This window comes from Quercus robur, chromosome 7 (assembly GCF_932294415.1).
Source record: "Quercus robur chromosome 7, dhQueRobu3.1, whole genome shotgun sequence".
NCBI classification, from domain to species: Eukaryota; Viridiplantae; Streptophyta; class Magnoliopsida; order Fagales; family Fagaceae; genus Quercus; species Quercus robur.
In genome coordinates, this window is record NC_065540.1 from 415553 (window position 1) to 431098 (window position 15546).

Sequence of the window (15546 nt, forward strand, 5' to 3'; positions counted from 1 at the left end):
TATAATTTAATATTTTTGAGCTGGCTTCTCTGATTAGGCAACTAGGCATGTGCCTTGTTTTATACTTTTACTCCTTCCCGCTTATTTCAAAGATAATCTGTTCGACCTCGTCAAATCAAAAAAGGACAAAACCAATTTATTGGTTTTGTCCTTTGTTTCCTGCTTATGTATTGGCTTATGTCCAATTATTATATTATAGTAGCCACAAAATGTACCCTACCCATCAGGGTCAGTTCCGGAATACTGAAAAATTAGAACCAGAATCAATTATCTGAACCGCGGGTCTGGACCGTCTGATAGTAGTTGTTGCAAAGGGTTAATTGGCCAAACACACTTGCCTCCATCCGCTTACTCTTTTAAAAATATAAAAATAGAAACCATTCCACTAAAATACAAAACAAATACACCGACCTTTTGCTTGTTAAGGAAGGAAAGCTCCAATAGTCTCTCTATGTCTCAAAAAGTTTTTTTTTTTTTTTTTTTTTCTCATAAACAGTCTCTCTGTGTGTTTCGTTCTACTGAAAAAAAGTTTACGGACCAGCCGCCGCGACCCACCCACGAATCGACCGGACCACTGTGACTACCCAGCCACTAACGACAACCACCGTGACCAGATCCGCCGCCTCTACCTCTTTTTTTCTATCAATCTCTCTCTCACGACCAAGTGTCTGGTTTGATAAAGATTGTTTTTTTTTGGAAGCTGGGAAAATTTGAGAAACTAGTAGAAACGTATTATTACCAGTAACGGAAGTTCAGGGGAGGAAGAACGGTGTCGAATCATAATCCTACAGCTATGTCCAGAAAACCATCAGTGAGTAGTAGTAGTAGTAGTAGTAGTAGTCATGGACCAAGCAGAGGAGGAAAGTATTCAGTCAAGCAGAAATATGGTTGCATCGCTGATAATTTCAACTCACTTGAACAGGTTTTCTTTCCTTTCTTTCATTTGTCTACGTGTGCTTTTTTCTTTTTCTTTTTTTTTTTTAATTTATTTAGTTTTTGCTATTTTCATTTACTTATAAAATTTTCAAAAAAGAAAAAAGAAAAGAAGAATGCGTGCTCAGAGGCTAGCTAGGTGGTCACACGGTATTAAATTTATCCAAAGAATATTTTCTGTTAAGAGATTTGCTTTTGTTTTGTTATGAAAATATTCTTTGAATAAAAAAAATGTGTTTGGATCCGCGTCTCGTCTACTGCGTTTGCGTTTTCTGCTTTTTTTTTTTTTTTTTCTTTACTCGTTTTGCTTTAGGCCAGGACAATTATAACTGTTCATGTACTGTAATAGTACGTAATAATACTGTTTATATACTGTGATAATACTGTTTATTTACTGTTCATCGACTTCAACCATTTTATTCCGAAAAAAATATTAAAAATAAGTTCCTATCATTACTATTTTCACATTTAAAAATTATTTTGCTATAATATTTTCAGTTTTAGTAAAAATAAATTGTATCTAAACGGACAATTATTTAAGACGAAAATTAAAAGTTTGGTATTTCGAGATTTGGGTATTGTGGAACGGTTTGGGTATTAAATTTATTCAAAGAATATTTTCTGTTAAGAGATTTGCTTTTGTATTGGTATGAAAAAGGGAATTTTTTGGAAAAACCATTGCCCTCAAATATGGCTTATATGACTATTTTAAATTTTGAGTTTTTTGGGACAGAATGCTAAATTTTAGTAACCATGGATGACAGTTTGTATATTTCCCATTCATCAAATCATTGGATTTTGAATTTTTATAATATGTGACTTCGGAAATTATTGGCAACAATTTGCATGCCAAGAATAACATTGCAAAATCATCTGATAATTGATATATTTAGAACTTTTAACGTGAAGTTGAATTTTTGAAAGGGCTCTCTTTTCTAATAGGTTATTGCAGCATTGAGAAGGGAAGGTCTAGAAACAACCAATCTTATCATTGGAATTGATTTCACTGCAAGCAATGGAGAGACAGGTTTGTTGCATTAAGGATAGCATGCTCTACAGTTTCATTCATTAGTTATTCATGGAGCAGAAATTGATATCCCCTGCTCAATATTTGCCCTTACAGAACCCTGGGGTTTAATCTAACTTAAATAGACAAGAATGACTATGTTCCTTATTATCTTGGTTAGGTTCTAAGTACTTAGGAACTAATGTATTAGAACTTTAATTTGTATTGTTGGCAAACCATGGTCAAAACAAGTTTTTAGTCTTGTTTTAGACTTGCTCAAAGTATGTGTTTTATGTAAAGTTGGAATCGAGCTGCTGTAGAATTCACTGTGCAATTCGGTTTGGCTCGATCGATCGAGAATTAGACTCGACCGATCGAAAGTTGGGCAGAATGTTTTTTTTTATAGAATTTCCAATTCAGCCCTAAGCCCATATGACGTGTAGGGTTTTATGTTTTGCCCTAGGTATAAAAGAGAAATCCTAGCCACGTTTTTGAGGTTGCTCTATTTGCTGTGTGTGAAAATCTCTTGTGAGATCTGAGAGGTGGTTGCCTTCACACATGCTTAAGATTATCAAGAAGGAGATTTCATTGAGAGCTTGATGATCATTCAGTTGCTGTACTAAAGAGCTTAAAGATACACAAACGGGAGTGCTTGTACTTGTTGGAGAATCCAAGAAAAAAAGAGTCTGTGGTCTCGGAGTTGTCACGTGGTGTCAATAAGTTTTCTACTGGTGGGTAGCAATAGGATGTTAGTGGTCTAAGTTGCTATTGTAAAATTTCGATTCTTTCATAGTGGATTCAAGTTTACCTTGAGGATAACTAGGTTAAATATTTCCCAAGTTTTTACCGGTGTGGTTCCTGGGTCATCATATTTTTGTGTTCTTTATATTCCGCACTTTACATTGTTATGATTATATGATTGTGTTAACCTAAATCTAAAATTTGAACTAAGTAATCACTTTACTAATTAACTAGGTTAATCCAATTGTTTTTAAGGGGTCTAAAAACGTACAATCTTCTTGGATAGTGTTTTCTCAACCTTAAGGGCCATGCATTATTAGACTTGACACTAGATAGATTTGGTGTAAAAGGCATAATAGTGAAGGTCATTGCATCCCCTCTGTAACATATAATCTGCTGTTGCCCCTTCCCCCTGTACTTTGTTAATTAACATGTGATTTCTACTTATGATGCCACTGCCTATCCAGTCTCATAGTCAAGAATAGTGGAGGCAATGCGTCAGTTTTGTCTTTTTAGTATCATTTATTGTCAAAATGGTTTGCATTTGATTTGTATATCTGGGAAGCCAATGCATCTGTTTTGTTAATGAAGGCAAATTCTCATTCAATAACCGGAGCCTGCATACTGTTGGAGATACACCTAATCCATATGAGAACGCCATCTCTATCATTGGGAATACTTTATCCCGTTTCAGCAAAGACAACTTAATTCATTGTTTTGGTTTTGGTGACGGTATGTCTTGTGCCCTAAAGTTGAATATCTGGACAAGTTTCTCTCATTTTTTTTTTTTTTATATAATCACTGGATTTATTTTCTGTTATAGCAAGTACTCAAGATCAGGAGGTGTTTAGCTTTCACAGTGATCATTCACCTTGCCGTGGTTTTGAAGAAGTCTTATCATGCTACAAAAAAATAGTTCCAAACTTGAAGCTTGCAGGTTGGTTTTATATTCCTTTATTTGAAAGTTGGTATTTTTATTAATTGGCTGTTGCTTTCCATTACCAAAACCATGGACTTTTCTGGTTTCACATCATTCTATAACATTCTGCTTTATCTCAAAAAAGTCATCACTTCATCGATTTGTGTAATTGTGTTTAAGGGCCAACTTCTTATGCTCCAATAATTGAGGCTGCAATTGACATTGTGGAGAAAAGTTGTGGCAAGCACCATGTACTGCTTCTCATAGCTGACGGCCAGGTTGAATTCAAAGTCATCTCTTAAACTCTCTCGAACTGACACATTGTTGCATGCACACAGCTTAATTTTCTTATTTTGAGCAATGTTGTATTCTGAAGGTTACAAGGAGCATCAATACAAGAGATACAGAACTAAGTCCACAAGAAGAAAAAACAATCAATTCAATTGTTAGAGCAAGGTGACCTTGCAGATTGATTTTTTAAAATTTTTTCTTAGGATCCGTTTGGATACAACTTATTTTTGCTGAAACTGAAAATTGAAAACACTGTAGCAAAATAATTTTTTAATGTGTGAATAGTATCGTGGGACCCATTTTTAATTTTTTTTTTTTTTCTGATGAACAGTGCACTGTCTCCTAAAAGCTGTTGCGCATGAATGAATAAATAAAAAAAAAGGTTGGACCGCAAATGTGAAACGCAGGAGTAAACGTGGATCCAAACAAATACTTAGGCTTTTGACAAATCTCCCCCCCCCCCCCAAAAAAAAAAAAAAGACTTTTGAGCTACTTTGCTGTCCTTTTTGTGTGTTATTCTTTAAAAAGCTAGAGTAGGCATTCTTCTGTCCAATAATAAGAAAAATATACTGGAGATTGGAGTCGTTGAAAAAAATCACTGGAAGATGAACTCAAAGCCATAATTATTAATTCTTGTATTTAATATGTTGAGTGCTGGTTATGTGAGTTGTTGTGGGTTTGTAGTGAGCGATGTAGTGGATACCTTGGTCCTATTATAGAATGTTTTTGTTAGTTATACAATCCGTTCTGGTTACTATACAGGTTTAGTTGGGGCAGTGTGATTCCTTAAAGAATAATGACAACCATTGGCAATTTTTCTCAAAAATTTTCTTTGGAATGGTGCTAATGTAATAAAGGGAGCTGCAAAAGTCACTTAGGCTTTTGCAATCCTAAGGATGGTGGGCTAGGGCTGAGACTTGCTGACTTGAAATATGCTGTGTCATAAATCATCTTTGGACAAAGTGTACGTACAGAAAGCCTTGTTTTGTCCAAATGGGGTTCATCAAAATTTGCTGTGACTCAGGTGTCAGGAAATTGGATGCAATTTCCGGTCAGCTCTACTCTACTCACCTCTACACCCTCTCCCTCCCTCTCTCTCTCCATCCACACTGGCTATAACTATTTCAAAATAATGTTTGTCAACACTCAACATAAGTCCTAAGATTAAGATTAAAAATTTTGTTCAGTAAATGCTGTACAATAATTTACAAGCTTACTTTTAACTGAGAAATAAGTGGATATGGTATAGGCACTGACAATTATATTTTTAACTTCCAGTTTGTATCCACTCTCAATTGTTCTTGTCGGAGTTGGTGATGGACCCTGGGAAGGCATGAAGAACTTTGATGACAAGATCCCTCAACGTGAATTTGATAACTTTCAGGTATCACAGTAGTAGCACACATTAGCATTGAATTCCATTTAAGTTCTCTGTATCGTTCTTTATAAGTTGAATATAATTCAACATGCATTGACTTTTAAAATATGTCTTCTTTGTTTGTAGTTTGTTAACTTCACTGCAATTATGTCTAAAAATGTAACACCCTCAGAGAAAGAAACAGCTTTTTCTCTGGCTGCCCTAATGGAGATTCCTATCCAGTACAAAGCAGCAATGGAACTTGGCATACTTGGGTAGGGTTTCTTATCCATCTTTTTCATATTATAATAGTATTTGGTGAAAACTTGATACTTGTCGAAATGAAAGCTTTGCTGCACAATGGAGGTAATTGGACAACCAATAATTTAGTACTTTAAATTCCCAACTATACTCAACATGCGATGCTTGCCATTAAATCATATAGTTGAATTTAATTCTCCATTAAGTTATATAGTTGAATTTAATTCTCTTTGGGAAAGATAATACCATTTTTATTGCATTGACCTATGCATGTATGTGGTTGAATTTAACTGAAAAACTTAAGGTATAACATTGAAGTAATTCTACATAAGTTTTGCTCATAATTTTAATGAGGATATAGCCCCAGTACTAATAGTTCCAATTGTGGACAAGACATAAATGTCATGTGATTGAACTAGTTTTTGAATGCTTTCTAATCTGCATTTACTCTATTGGAAAAAAGCCATGTGAAAGGAAGAGCAAATACTTACAGTCACACTGACGGTGGTGCTTCACCACAACCACAAGGACCTAAAGGTAAAAGTAAGGTTTTTTTTTTTTTTTTAATAAGTTTATTTATTTATTTTAAATAAATTAATTGATTCCGTTTTTTAATTGCTTTTTAATGATTAGATTATGTTCTATTGTTGTTGTTTGTAATTGTGAAGTTTCCATAGATATGCTTTGTGGTGTTCTATTAGAGATTTCATGCTAGACAGCCTAGAGCCCTAGGCCTAATACAAGTTTTAATAAAACTTTGTTTATCATGTTATTGATTTGGCGCCAATCACATTGTCCATTGGTTAGACTTCTACAGTAAAATCGGTAGTAGCTTTAGCATTTTAGTGATAAATTACAAATTTTACTACATAAGCCTTAAGGTCTTATAAAAAGCCTCACAAACTACTAGGTCAACTATTAACCACGAAACAAAAAAAATAATTAATAAATTTATTTATAAAATTATTGATGTGACATCAATCACATTAATTGCTAGATCAATTTGTAAAAAAATTGATAGTATTTTTGACATTTTCTTATCTATAATTGTATAAAATTGTAGGAAAATGCCATAAAAAAAGAACGATAAGATAGGGTACTAAGTTGTAAGTTTGTAACATAAGATTATGGAGGTATATTATGAGGTTTGTTATGGGTGAGTGTCAAATTATGATGCACAGTAATGTTTTTTTGATAGGTAATAAAATTTTATTAGAGTAGTGCTATAGGATCTACAAGTTTTACTACATTGATCTTACAAATTGATGTGTGACCAATCAGAAATGGGAAATTCAAATATTTAGTTATGAGTTGTTGAAATCCACAAATTACATTTATTGTCACATCAATTTGTAAAATTCATGTAGTAAAACTTGTAGTACCTTTAACATTATTCATTATATTAAGATAAAAAAAATATAGTCCAACTATACAAGGAGTATAGACTGGGGACCATACAATCAATCATGTAAATCACATATATCCATTAAATCACTAACCAAGCTTAAGGATTACTTACAGCGTAATACTGACATCCAATCCAAAAGAATTCTAAAAAAAAATGAAAGAAAAGAGATCAGGCACCACATCAGCCAAATCTCTATATCTCTAAAGCTCCTGTTGTTCCTTTCCCTTCAAAGACACCACATCAAACAACGCGGGGCAGCCATCCATACATAACCATTCCGATGACACCCAAATCTCCCTTGCCAACAAACTAACAAAATTACTGTGTATGATGCATAGTATTTTTGCTAGCTTAATCTAAGAATAAGTTTTGGGAATCTAACAAAATAAGGTTGGTGACTCCTTTATTGGTTTACAAAATGAAGGCATGATTAGGAGGGACCATACGCATGGGTTTGCTAAATAATTTATTTTTGGTAAGTAAGAATTATTGATCGACTTTGATGGAAGGTTTAATATTGCATTGAGCGTCTATGCCGTGATCAAATTGTTGACAGACGCTACTGAATTAGTATTTGCAATCAATTATTCATGTTTATGTTATGGACCTATTTCGGATGGCAACTTATGGATTAGTTCCATCACTGCATTATAGCTTAGTTTTATCTATTTTTGAAACTCTATCTGCTTGCTGCTGCATGAACATATTAATGGCTTGTAGTTGTTTCTGAATTTACTGCACTAATACCAAATGATACAAACCCATAGATAGAATTCACCCTTGAAAAGTGGCTTGCAAGGGGAGGGTGGGCCAAGAGCTTAAATACACATGCTTAAACCTGCACTTAATTCATGTGGGACACTTTGATCGTAACATACCTCCATGCTCCGGAGCCAACATCCATGACAATTCACTCTATCGACACTAACCCGATGGTAACCCTTGTTCTTTTTTGACAGCTCCACTCATCTATCAATTATTCAATAACTTAGTAGGACATTTTAATTTAGTCTCTAGGTTGCCCCCTCCGAGATTCGACCACAAAACCGTAACTCATTTGATCCCATACTTAATGAGTTACGTTCAATTACTCGATGTGGTAGTTCATTCTGACACCAAATGTTAAGAATCAGAATGGGATTATGGAATTGTAGTAGGTCACTTCAAGGGCATCTAGACCTCCATAGCAGAAATGTAGAGAGAGAGAGAGAGAGAGAGAGAGAGAGAGAGAGAGAGAGAGAGAGAGAGAGTTTCATATGCATAGTGTTTCTCTTTTCATAAGCACAATGTTAATCATCAATGACAAGATACAATGAACTATTCTCTTCTGAAACAAGCATCAGCCTCTAACTAAACTCCGGATTATCAGCTAACTAACCCAACTACTCATTGCTAACTGTTATACCTGTCACTTACAACACAATACTATTCTACAAACATGGGTACAGATGGTACATGTTAAATATTAGCAACGCGATGTGTTATACCATGTTGTGTATGCTAGAGTGGATGCGGAAGAGGAAGCATAGAAGAGGAACACTGAGAACACGAGGGTTACGTGGTTCAGCCATGACAGCCTACATCCACGGAGGAATCCCTTAAGGGCTACATCTTTATTGTATGAGAGTGTAGTACAATAACCTCTTATGTTACAATGAACCCTAACATGAGTATATATAAGCGACTAAACCCTAGACTACTAGTACAAGTAGGAATGGGCTTGGGCCTATTACATTGGGCTAATATGTCTAATATATATCTCTAACACCCTCCCTCAAACTCAAGGCGGAAGCTCGATGAAAACTTGAGGTTGGATAAGTACGAGAAGATCACTTGTCCAATTTCGGAGCTTCAAATGAAGAAACGGAGCCCAAAATCGGAATCTACGCGAAAAACTGAGCAAGATAGGCAGTTTTGGAAATTTTGACTTTTGGTCAAAGGTCAACGCAAAAAGTCAAAGTCAATTGGTCCATAGTCAAAGTCAACAGTCAAAGTGCTCACGGGTCAGATCCGGGTGGTCCGGGTCGGGTCGGTCCGGTCAACGGTCAGCTAGGTGACGTGGTGCTGACGAGACGACACTGCTGACGTGGCTGATGACGTGTCGCTGACGTAGACTAGGGCTGACGTGGACGTGCTTGCGTGGCTGCTGACGTGGATTAATGACGTCATCATATGACGTCAGATGACATCAGCAGCATTGTCGGCGCGTGGCAGAAGCGTGCACTGTTCACCGGCGCGTGAAGGAGCAACTAGAAACCCTGGTGGCGCGTGCAGCTTCGTATGACCGCCAGATTCTCAGGCCAAGTAGATCGGTGGACGAGGAGGCCTTCATGGTGGCGCGTGTACCAAGAAGACGATCTGAAAGTGATGAATCTGAGACGGCGCGTGGGAATTTTCCGGAGGCTTCTGCGGCGCGTGGAGGCGCGTGGCAAGGCTTTGGGTGACCGGATTTTTGGGTTTTGGCCGCGAGAGATCTTGGAACACGTCTGTGGTTGGTTTCGTCAGGCGAGGCTTGGATTTGCGCAGATCTGATAAGTTAAGTCACGGTTTGCTTGAGTTTGTGGATCTTGGACACAGCAGTGAGCCGTGGCGGCTGCGAGATGCTGTGGAATCTAGATCCAGCTGACAAGCATGTGTGACTTATGATGGTGGTGTGCACGTGAGAATCTTCTTTGTTGTGTAGAGATATTTGTTTGATGTCAAGAATGAAGTTTGGCTCTGATACCATGTTAAATATTAGCAACGCAATGTGATGTATTATACCATGTTGTGTATGCTAGAGTGAATGCGGAAGGAGAAGCATAGAATAGGAACATCGAGAACACGAGGGTTACGTGGTTCAGCCTTATCGGCTTACATCCACGGAGGAATCCCTTAAGGGCTACATCTTTATTGTGTAAGAGTGTAGTACAATAACCTCCTGTGTTACAATGAACCCTAACATGAGTATATATAAGCGACTAAACCCTAGACTACTAGTACAAGCAGGAATGGGCTTGGGCCTATTACATTGGGCTAATATGTCTAATATATATCTCTAACAGTACAGATGCATAACATTCTCGAAGTATGACCAGAAGTTTCTTTTTTATTCTCTATTAATTTTCCATAATTCCTCAATCCAATCATAGCCTCTCGTGGAAGAAGAGGTGCAGCATGTGGCTGTATCCGTTTATTTTACCTTTTATCATCAAATGGATTTCATTGAACACAGTATATTATTATTTCATTTTTCTTGATGATGAAAATCTTTCATTTAATTTATGATCTAGCTTATATGTATTTTCAGAAACTGCTACTTTTATGATATTGAAACATACTCGCTGATTTATTTATTTTTTGTGCTGATCTTTGATTCTCCAGATGAACCTTTCGATGTCCCAGACTCTGAGAAACAAATGCCATCACCATCCCTTGGTTCTTCTCCAAAGGCATTTTTATATGAAGATTTAGCCAAGGCAACTAACAATTTCTCCGAATCCTGCTTCCTTGGTGAAGGTGGTTTTGGTTCTGTTTATAAAGGAATCCTTTCAGATGGCAAATTGGTTGCAGTTAAGCAGTTGAAATCTGGAAGTGTACAGGGGGAGAAGGAATTCCGGGCAGAGGTTAATATCATTAGCTGTATCCATCACAAAAACCTTGTTTCACTGGCTGGATACTGCATAGATGGGGCACACAGAATGCTTGTTTATGACTTTGTCCCAAACAAAACATTGGATTTTCATCTGCATGGTAAGTCTTTTTGGTGATTATATTATTTTGTTTCATCTGTAACCTTTTTTTTGTTGGGGGATAATAATTCATGTTGGTGGTCTTAAATATAAAATATATTTGTCTCTTTTGTTCTTACAAATGGAAATGTCCTGTTGTTATTGAAAGAATAGAGCAAGAAGTTATCCTTTCCCCAAGATAATTCTTTAAAAAAGGGAAGGTCCATAAGCATAGTCATGATTCAATTGGTTAGCTCCACTTAATTTTTCCTATGTTGGTTCTACGTCAATCAAGAATTTGCATCACTAGTTCACAAAGTGCAGGATTACTGGAATGGTGATCTCAAGAATTACATAAGTTTCATGAGATAGAAAAAATGACCAAGGGAAAGCATTTTCATAGTGAAACTTGAGTGAAAAAGATATAAACTGAATATATCTAGAGTAATAAGATACTTGAAAGATTTTAGTTGTATTAGTAGAGCTAGTAGATAAAATTGTCAAAAGTAATTGAATCGGGGCTTACTTTATGAAATGCATAATAATTTTAAAAGAAAAAAAAAACAAATTGGTTAATACTTAATTTACTAAGAACTCAAGAGTTGCTTCAAAATACGGTAAAATATAAGCAAAATCAGAAGATGACTTATATGATATAGAGAACTTGAGTTGTTGAAGAAGAAGAAGAAGAACTTTTGCATTGTTAAATATCATTTGTTCATTTCTCTAGATTTTTCTATTGATACAAGCCTCTTAAATGCAACTTAATTGGCCTAAAGTATTAGTGGAGAGGCATGAACCTCTTTAATAACCTTATGTGAAAAAGAGAGTAAAAATAGCCAAATTGGAGATTAAACTTCACTGAGTAGCATCATTGGGTTGTCATTTCAAGTAGCGTTCCTATAGGGTTTTACCATCCTGAGAGTTTTAATGGTAAGTTGGATCACAATGTGTTGTTAAGATTGAGATCATTGTTTTTCAATTTGATTTTGGTCTAGTAACCTTATTTTCTAAATTACGATACAATGTTTTATTAAAGAAAAATGACATTGCAGGAAAGGGGGAACCGACTATGATCTGGCCAAATAGAATGAAAATAGCTCGAGGCGCTGCAAAAGGATTGGCGTATCTGCTTGAGGACTGTGAGTTTCCTTTGTGTTCTATCTTTACATTGCAAACAATAAAAATATTTTCTGGTTATAGTTTCACTCTCCTTTGGAGCTAAATGTTCTTCAGGTCAGCCTAAGATCATACACCGTGACATCAAGGCTGCTAATATTCTTATTGATGATAACTTTGATGCAAAGGTAAGGTTATTAAGTTTCAAAGGATTATTTGTTAAGTTTCAAATATCTATACATGTATGTCTGCATTGTTTATTTTTGACTTGCTGCTCCATTTATATCTGTGATTGAGTTTTGAAAGTTCTAGATTTAGATCCATTTGGATTATCCTTGGCTCGAAATGGGTCAGGAGATGCTGCCATGATGGGTCAAAAAGTTGTCATTTAATTGCATGTGCTGTTTGCATGGCATAAGTTATGTGGAAAAACTTCATTCTCATTTTGTAATTAAATACTTTTTAAATATTGACTTTTATGATAAATAATGTACGTGGGATCTTTTGTTCAGGTTGCAGATTTTGGGCTTGCTAGGTTTTTACCAGATGCTGATGCTTACTACTCCACTATAATAATGGGAACTCCTGGGTAAGATCCATTTCTCTGTGTTCTTTCTGCAAAGCTGTGGTGCTGCCGTGACTTTTAGTTATGGAGCAGTCTAATTAATGCTTAAAAAGCAATGATGGCTTGGCTATTACATATGCTTTTTAACTTTTGAATTAATTGTTTCTTAATATCTTGAAATAATCCTGTATACACCAAATGCAGTTATGTGGATCCAACGTATTTTTCTCATGGACAGCTCACTGATAAGTTGGATGTTTACTCCTTTGGAGTTGTGCTTTTGGAGTTGATTACTGGACTCAAACCTATCGGACAAAATCAACCCTTCTCCGGTGATAACATGGTTGAGTGGGTATGTATACCACGATCACTAGTCCTTAATTGTTCACTATACTTTGTCAATGTAATCAGATCATCTTGGGATATAATTTTTTTGTTGTTGTTGAAATATTAAAAAGAACAATCACTTTGTTTGGAACAAAAAAATCTTTGCAAGTATGTGTTCGTTTGCATGGGGGGCAGGGGTTTTGGATAAAGTTTAGCCACAAAATTGGTTGTAACTTTAAAGTTCAACCTTACTCAATAAAATAAAAATTACTAAATATTTTGAAAATCTAACCGTTGAATTGTATATTCTTTACTCTCTTAATACACATGTCAAATTTTGTGTCAATCGGATATTATTTACTATATGATCTATAAGTGCTTATATTTTATGCATAATTTTAAACTACAAAAACTTACAATTTAAATAATTTACTAATGACATAATTATTGATCTTTAATTTTCTAGAAATTTTGCAAGCATGGAGTTTATAAGAAGAAGATGTAATCCAATAGTTGATTTGTCAAAATTCACCTCCAATAGAATGATATTGAGTAAGGTTATAGTCTAACTAATTTTGTAGTTAACTTTGTCCAGGGTTTTCATTATTCCTTCATGGTGTCCTATTCTGTGTTTGTATGTATGTGTGATTTGGTTTTAAGTTCTTCTCTTAATAAAAAAATTTAGGCTAAAGTGCAAATTACACCCTTTTAAGTTTGAGAGTTTTTAAATTTTATACTTTGAAACTTTAGAATTTGAATTTTACCTCTTGGAGTTATATTATGTGTGCATTAGCAACTCCTTTGTCCTTATTTTCCATTAAATGTCACATAAGCTTTCCACACATAGTTAGTTCTTTCAATAAAATGATGCCAATAAGGCTCTTAAGAGGACACTTTTTTTGATAGGTAAATCCTCTTAAAAGAACTGGCGGTGGAAAAGAGTGTGGGGTACCTTCTACAATAATAGGATATTAATTCATTGATTTGATTTGATTTTTCGTTTTGTATAGGATAGTTGATATCCTTTCAGTTATGCGTTTGAGAAAGTAAACTCATGTCATATCTTGTTCATTATATTTTAATAAAGCGTTCTAAATTCATAGATTTTCTAGGCCCTTTTGACATGCAGATACAAGGAAATTTTTTAGTGTATCCTCATTTAGTTTAGGCTGTTATAACTTCTATATTTTTTTTCTTAAAAGATGCAGCATTTTAATTGCATAGCTTGAGTGACATGAGACAAATAACATTTTACTGTTATGGAATTTTAGGCAAAGCCTTTACTCCTAGCAGCTTTGAAAGGGAAGAAATTTGATGCTCTCGTTGATAAAAGGTTGGAAAAGAACTTTGTCTCTAAAGAAATGGATCGAATGGTTATCTGTGCTGCTAAATGCGTGTGTCTATCATATGAGGAACGGCCAGGAATGAGCCAGGTCACTCTACCACTTTCTAATATTGAAAATTTGAAATAATTACTTCTCTTTGTCTAATCCTCTTATCTTCATTCTTTCTAGCATTGCAAAATTACAAATAATAAACCTCCTTAGCCCTTACTTATTGTGTTTATGAACTGTAATGCCCATCATCTTGTTTAGTACGAAATTATTAAAGCTGAACTAGTTCTGATACTGGTACAAAGGCATTATTCTTTGCGATTGTGTACAACCCTTATTCATTTTTCACAATGGAATATAACCCTAACCCTGTTGCTATTCTTGCTAAAAAGCAGATACTTCGAGAGTTAGAAGGAGATCTTTCTCAAGCAGTGATGGTCGACAAAAAAGGATTTCACATGTGGCGGCCCAAAAATATTTTTAGAAGGGCCCCAATTAGCCCGAATATAGATATGCAAGAGAAATGCTGTGTTAAGTGGTAGGTTGTTATTTTTCAGCAAAAAAAGAAAAGAAAAAGTGGTAAGTTGTTATGATTGTATATAAATGCGCAAAAGAAATGTTAAGTTACAGGTTGTCATGGTTGTTACAAGTAGGCAAAAAAGTAATTTTAATTGTAGGTTCAAATTAGAAGATTAAAACAAATAACAATTTACTATTTATGATTTGATGTGAAAATATTGTAAATATTTTTTTTAATTAAATGTTGTGTAACGTTTCTCAAATATGTAATGTAATGTAATTAGGCTTTGGTAGCCTCACAATTTTTCATGTCATTTTTTTTAATGGTTTATTTATTTATTACGTCAAAATGACAGTTTTAAACCACCACATAAGCTTCAGTAGTGTTAATATAAAAATAAAATTAATTAAATAAATGTAGTAGTTACTTATGCCATATAGTAAACTAGCCTCTAAGCATGCGCTTACATGTGTACTTAGAGGTTTTTTTATTTTTTTAGTAAAATTTAATAATTTGCATTAATTATAATTTTAATATTTGGTACAAATGCATAACATTCATCGCACCTCTAGGTTTTTTTGTGATTGAAAAATATAGTAATCTCAAATTATAATTGATGCAAAATATTAAATTTTATCGAAAAAAAATTAACTTTTTAACTTGGGTTTCTAAAATTTTTTTTAAAAAAACTTTTTAACGTGGGTTAAAAAAAAAAAAAAAAATATATATATATATATATATATATTTTGGCCAATTAAAAAAATAAAGACAGAAAAAAGTTTAAACGTGAAGTTTCTTTTTGAATAAGTGGATTAGTGAGAAAGTAATCCTATTTTGTAGGCAATTTTTTAGTGGGAGTTAAATATGTATTTTTACTTTGTTGTCCTTTAATTTTGTCTCTACTTAAACTTAGGGAAATAAGAGTATTTTGGACAAAAAAAAATCATGTCCAAACAGGGGAAGTCCTTTAAATAGTAATATAAATAAATTGGCAAAAATATGACATTCTAAGTGATAGTTATTTTCTACACATAACCAACCCCTTCTTTGATTAC

The 15546-nt window shown here is 34.5% G+C and overlaps 1 protein-coding gene across 2 annotated transcripts; it reads left to right on the forward strand.

The window, feature by feature from the left end:
* The first annotated feature begins 424 nt into the window (after positions 1 to 424).
* On the forward strand, positions 425 to 14786 carry LOC126691585 (E3 ubiquitin-protein ligase RGLG5-like). 2 transcript variants are annotated; one of them, XM_050386612.1, is made up of 16 exons: positions 425 to 922; positions 1876 to 1960; positions 3272 to 3412; positions 3504 to 3617; positions 3780 to 3877; positions 3976 to 4055; positions 5169 to 5274; positions 5395 to 5522; positions 5972 to 6051; positions 10280 to 10648; positions 11682 to 11768; positions 11863 to 11933; positions 12258 to 12334; positions 12515 to 12662; positions 13909 to 14070; positions 14367 to 14786. In XM_050386612.1, the coding sequence occupies exons 1-16, from the start codon at positions 794 to 796 to the stop codon at positions 14511 to 14513; spliced, it is 2022 nt and encodes a 673-aa protein (XP_050242569.1). In that variant the 5' UTR covers positions 425 to 793; the 3' UTR covers positions 14514 to 14786. The 2 variants fall into 2 exon arrangements, with proteins under 2 accessions (XP_050242569.1, XP_050242570.1); XM_050386613.1 differs by having other exon boundaries at positions 429 to 922; positions 5972 to 6045.
* The last annotated feature ends 760 nt before the right edge of the window (positions 14787 to 15546 follow it).

Excerpts from the sequence above, each read along its gene's own strand:
- LOC126691585 (XM_050386612.1), top strand. The coding sequence starts at position 794 with ATGTCCAGAAAACCATCAGTGAGTAGTAGTAGTAGTAGTAGTAGTAGT. Across the intron at positions 3,878-3,975 it reads TTCTCATAGCTGACGGCCAG|GTTACAAGGAGCATCAATAC; the intron begins GTTGAATTCAAA and ends TGTATTCTGAAG. Across the intron at positions 14,071-14,366 it reads AACGGCCAGGAATGAGCCAG|ATACTTCGAGAGTTAGAAGG; the intron begins GTCACTCTACCA and ends GCTAAAAAGCAG.